The sequence below is a fragment of the Thalassophryne amazonica genome, chromosome 5, assembly GCF_902500255.1.
Source record: "Thalassophryne amazonica chromosome 5, fThaAma1.1, whole genome shotgun sequence".
Lineage (NCBI taxonomy): Eukaryota > Metazoa > Chordata > Actinopteri > Batrachoidiformes > Batrachoididae > Thalassophryne > Thalassophryne amazonica.
In genome coordinates, this window is record NC_047107.1 from 74,119,586 (window position 1) to 74,125,604 (window position 6,019).

The 6,019-nt window shown below is 42.9% G+C and overlaps 1 protein-coding gene across 1 annotated transcript in view; it reads right to left on the reverse strand.

Annotated features, from left to right (window-relative positions):
• plcxd3 (phosphatidylinositol-specific phospholipase C, X domain containing 3) overlaps positions 1-2,432 on the reverse strand; it is a 97,958-nt gene extending 95,526 nt beyond the window's left edge. Inside the window, exon 1 of the mRNA XM_034170539.1 lies at positions 2,284-2,432. Within this exon, the coding sequence (XP_034026430.1) occupies positions 2,284-2,386 (103 nt within the window). The 5' untranslated portion in view covers positions 2,387-2,432. The remainder of the gene's footprint in view (positions 1-2,283) is intronic.
• Positions 2,433-6,019: the final 3,587 nt, after the last annotated feature.

The following is a 6,019-nucleotide window of genomic DNA, read 5'->3' on the forward strand; positions in this document are numbered from 1 at the left end:
GTCAGACATGCTTGAACCCTCGTGCGCAGGCATGAGTTTTTCCACGCCTGTCGGTGGCGTCATTCGCCTGTGGCACTCCTTGGGGAGGAGTCGTCCAGCCCCTCGTCGGAATTCCTTGTCTGAGAAGTTGCTGAGAGGACTGGTGCTTTGTTTGATCAAAAGTTTTTCTAAACCTGTGAGACACATCGAAGTGGACATGGTTCGAAAAATTAAGCTGGTTTTCGGTGAAAATTTTTACGGCTGATGAGAGATTTTGAGGTGATACTGTCGCTTTAAGGACTTTTCACGGTGCGAGACGTCGCGCAGCGCTCTCAGGCGCCGTCGTCAGCTTGTTTCAAGCTGAAAACCTCCACATTCAGGCTCTATTGATCCAGGACGTCGTGAGAGAACAGAGAAGTTTCAGAAGAAGTCGGTTTCAGCGTTTTATCCGGATATTCCACTGTTAAAGGAGATTTTTTAATGAAAGAAGTGCGGACGGATTGCAGCGTCGGCTCGCAGCCGCCGCGACGCTCGCCACAGGAAAAACACCTCTGTTGAAAGCCTTAAGGACAAGCTGGAACATGTCCAGCTGTTTAAACAATTTCTCATATACTCACGCCACTGAAAGCCATCCAAAGCCGCCTGGATTTTACAAATGGTTATCAACACGGAGGTGTTTTTCCTGTGCCGCCGCACCGCGCCGGCTGCGTCCTGACGCGGGACCCGTCCGCACATCTTTCATTAAAAAATCTCCTTTAACAGTGGAATATCTGGATAAATGCTGAAACCGACTTCTTCTGAAACTTCTCTGTTCTCTCACGATGTCCTGGATCATAGAGCCTGAAATGTGGAGATTTTCAGCTTGAAACAGGCTGACGACGGCGCCTGAGAGCGCTGCGCGGACGTCTCGCACCGTGGGAAGTCCTTAAAGCAACAGTATCACCTCAAAATCTCTCATCAGCCGTTAAAATTTTCACCGAAAACCAGCCTTACTTTTTCGAACCCGTGTCCACTTCGATGTGCCTCACAGGTTTAGAAAAAAATTTTGATCAAACAAAGCGCCCAGTCTCTCAGCAATTTCTCAGACAAAGGAATTCCGACGAGGGGCTGGACGACTCCTCCCACAAGGCGTGCTCACAGGCGAATGACGTCACTGACAGGCGTGGAAAACTCACGCATGCGCACGAGGGTTCAAGCATGTCTGACGTAAAAACATATGAATGAAATCCATATAGTTTTTGAAAAAAAATAAAAAGGACTCTACTTTATTGACAGACCTCGTAGAGCTCATTTCATGCTTTCTCCCACTTTGCTGCATGAGCTATTACACACGATAGATTATTATTTGGCATTATTATTTATTTGGCATACAATTGTTTGACAATCAAATTTGCTTTTCACTATGATGTGGACTGAATGTAGCAGACAAGCATCAACATATGATTTTTCCTCTAAGATTGAGCAGTTTGGTTCAGCATCTCTGTCTTGCCAAAGGGCACCTGGACACACATCAGTGCCTCAGCCATTGAACTCAAAACCTGTTAGGTAAATGGACAACACCGAAACCCTAGTCAGCACAATGTCACTAAACAGAAGACATCAAAATATGATGCAGAATGCAAAAGTGCAAATATTTTACTGATATGACCAAATCACCCAATCTGACTGAAGCATGTGCTTGTATCCTGCACGCCTGACTGGACAGCAAACAGCAAACCATCTGAAATTCCATTATTGTTCCATCTGTCCGAGGCTTCCCGTGGAGGTGTGATCATCACTGGGCAGGTACGAAATTAAATGGCAGTCAGATCAGAGGGGGTTTCCACTGTGAATGGAGACGTTAGAAGAGTTTTAAGAACATCTGCACAGATTGACCAGAGAAGTGCAGCAGCTTTGTACGTGCGCAGTGATCCAAGGGCACTGAACGGCCACCACCCTGATACAAACGCCAACTGTGATCCAAGATAAGCTGCATGTGTGTATGTCCCTGTCTCAACCAGAACAGACATCAGATTAGCCACAGATCACCTGGGCGTTTTGGGCTTCTTTTTTTTTTAACACGCGGATGCTCAACTGTCACCGATTACGTTGCGCAACAGGTCTGCCCTTTGTTCTAATGAGGATCAAAACCACTCGGATCCTGCAGCCAAATGAAAAAAATCAAAGTTGTAAAGCTGAAATGTGATTACATAAGATTTACAACGATAATATCTGGATTTGTCATGCGCTGCCGCGCGCAGCCCAAAGGAGGACATATCCTCTGCGCACGCTTACGCGCGGCACCATCCGGACAAGCAGACTTACCGGGAATGGCCAGGTTGGTGAGGGGGATGGTGTGCATGCTCTGCGGTAAACTTGCCATCCAGTCTGCGAAGCGCAGATCGCTTCTTCCGTGACACGAAGCCATGCTGCCGTGCACAAAGCTCGTTCACCCGGTGCGGAGCCTGCGCCAACGTGGATCGTGCGCGTCGCTCGATCAGCTCTCTTTCTTCTGCACACACTCTCTCTCACTCACACCAGCGCCCACGGAGAGCCAGTCCACGCCCCCCTGAGCGGTTGCACATGGCGTGTAGCTCCGTAATGGAAATGCGGATGGATGGATGGATCAAATATGGCATCACGGGTGCGCTTTCCAGAAATCACGCATTTAAATGCATTTAAATGTTCTGAATTGCCGCAACCTCCAGATAGCAAAATTGATAATTACCCATTTGTCCATTATCTGGCTGAAGCTCCGACCTCAAATAAGAGTGTTCTCGTCTTGAGCCACAATCTTCATTGGATTGGACATGTTTGTTCCAAGTGCCACCCTTTTCTTTTTAAAACTGGCATGGAAGCGCATTCATTTTGAGCAGTACATTTATTATGACCAGGGTTTTGGGTATAATTAACCTAATTGCACATTTATTAGATGCAAGAGAGTTGTTCTATTTAAAGGGGTCATATGTGCAAAACTGTTTTTTATCGTGCTTTCAATTCATTTGATTTATAAAGCACCAAATCATAACTTAAAGCATGACACACAAGCAAGGTTTAAACCTTACCCACCCCCAGAGCAAGCACATTGGTACAGTGGTAAGGAAAAACAACCTCAGCGTGTATTTGATTATAGAACCTCAAGCAGCCAGACTCAGTGGGGTGTCCATCTGCTTTAGCCATAACAATACAACAACTAACACAACAAAATAGCAAAATGAACAGAAGCACAACAAAGAATCATGAAGCATGCAAGAGACAGAAATGTTTCACCAAAACAACCATACGCATATAGAGTCCAGTGGTCCGAAGACTGCTGGCTTGCAAGACAATGCTCTGAATCTCCACAGTTCCCATATTGATCTCCATCCTGGAAGGATAGCGATGGTTGGATGAATAGCTGCCTTGTAAGACATTCAGTCCTAGCCTGAGGTCACCGGTTAGCATCTCACAAACCATACAGTAAGACTGGAAGCGCCTGGACCGTAGAGACTTGGACTTTTGTTCCCCTGCAAAGATATCAGTATAGCCAACCACTTCTGTCCAGTGACACAGTGCCAGCTGGGATGGACCAGTCTGTCTGTCTGTCTGTCTGTGTACCTGCCATCCAGGACCCAAGGCAATTCCATGGGGTGGTGGTTTGGTGACATGGAGTTCTGCATCTCAGACTTGACTTCCAAAGAAAATGAAGTCCAAGACATATTCAGTGAATTGGAAATGTTCATGTAGCCATCCCCTGAATTGTCTCAAGAAAACTGGCTGTAAAAGGGACGATTTGTTTAATAATAATAAATAATACTTATAGGCCAGCACAGTGGCTTGGTGGTTAGCACTGTTGCCTCACAGCATGAAGGTCAAGGGTTTGCTTCTCACCTGGTCTTTTTTGAGTGGAAGGTTGCATGTGCTCCCCATGCTTGCATGGGTTTCCTCCGGGATTCCTCCGGCTTCCTCCCACTTTCAAAGACATGTAGGTTAAAATTAATTCTCTTTTTAAATCATTTTATGCCACTCTTTACACATTAGAGTTTCCTCCAAACTCTGAAAATATGCAGCAATTTCTTAATGACGTAGACATCCCTGCAGTTGATATGTACTTTAAAAGCAGTAGAAGTTGATGCTCCCCTTAATCTGGAAGAGGTTTTCCTCTTTTATGTAGCGATTAAATCGCTACAGCCAGGCAAAATCCCCTGGCCCTGATGGATTCCTTTCTGATTTTTATAAGAAGTTTCATATGAAATTAGCCCCATTAATTCTGTCAGTTTTTGCAGAATTGTGGGATTCTCTCCCCACAACACTGAGACAGGCCCCCATTTCATTACTGTTCAAGGAAGTAAAAGATCTGACTTCCTGTGCTTCTTATAAACCTAGCCTCCTTAATGTGGATGTGAAAATTTTGGCCAAAGTGTTAGCATCCCATATACAGTGGCTTGCAAAATGCCCCTTGGTATTTCACACATTTTAATTTGTTTATGGTATTTCAAATACAAAAAGTAAATCAGGCTTCTCAATATAAAAATTTCTAAAATGATCTTCCTTAGACTCAAACTGAAAGTAAATCTCTACAACTTGATATAAATTAATTAAAAATATAAAAGCTAAGATGATGGGTTGCATAAGTAATCAGCCCTTTGGTATAACACCTGTAAATAATCAGTTTGCCAGTTTTCTTCAGACAAGTCAGGGGATGGATACATGAACATTTCCAAGTTACTGAAAATGTTCTGAACTTTATTCACATCAGTTATGAAGAAATACAAATAATATGACACTCTATGGTAAATCTGTGTGGAGTAGACAGTTCTCAAAAACTGAGTGACTGTGCAAGATGGAGAAGAGTGAGGAAAGCCACCAAGACACCCAGACAACCCAGAAAAAGTTACAGGCTTCTGTGGCTGTGATTGGAGAAATTATGCATAGTGCATGTTTTGCATTTTGTATCCCCAGTTATACAGCTTCATGATGAAGTGGTACAGAGAAGGTTTCTTTCACCAAAACATTAAATCTCAGCTTGCATCTCAGATGTACCTTCCAGCAATTGTAGCTGAACTTTCAGGTCTTCTTTTAAAGAAAACAATGAAGTACAACTAACAAGTCTCAATGAGTTGTGCACAAAACAAGGAAGAAGTACCCCAGGAAATGTTGACATGTCCCTTCTACCACCTTGTAGGAAGAGCCTGAAGCAGCACATCGAGTGAGTCAATCATCAAGTGGAATCTGGAAGCGAGCTGATATAGCTAAACCGGACATTCAGAGCAACAGACCATGGTTGGACCATGACAACAGAAGGAATGAAACCTTTGTGGTTTACTGGAGAATGTCAGCCACAAGACCTGGATGAAATTGCTGAGGAAACTGAAGAATCAGAAGCTAGTTCAGAATCAGAGAATGAATACTTTGGAACTGACAGTGAGAGTGACGAAAAGACCGTCATCAGCTTCTCTGAGATCAGCTTGCTTGCACATTAGATTCGGTGTGACCACCTCAGTTGATTTGGATGTGCACACATAGAAACCTCAGATTTTGATTATGGACAAAGACATACATATTTTAATTAATTCGTCATGATTGTTCCCAGTTGGTTCAGGTACATCAATATCAGATTATCGGTGCAGGGAATAACTAATGTAAGTATTTGACAATGGGTTCATGATGATCCTAAACGTTCCAAGAAATGTGATCTGCAATATGAAAATTCTGAATTATTATGTGCATTCTATTATTCTGTAGGTTCATAGGTCCTATGTCATGTATTACATTATTTTTAACCAGTAATAGTTCAACCAGACAGTGTTTTTGTCAGTCCAAAAGTCAAACAAATTTGTCTGTAAATAGCTATTTCTCATGAAGCTTAAAGCAGTGTTTTAATTGACACAACGAGTTTTTTGGTTCCAAAATATTGCTGGTATCATGTCTTATCATATTACAAATGATTCCATGTTGAACTCTGACAACTTGGTGAATAGAAATGTTGATATGTGACATTTGCCATGTTTCAGAGTAAATTTTGGTTTAGAAGTGGTACTGTTGGTGATGTACTATAAAATCATAATTTAATTTGAAATAT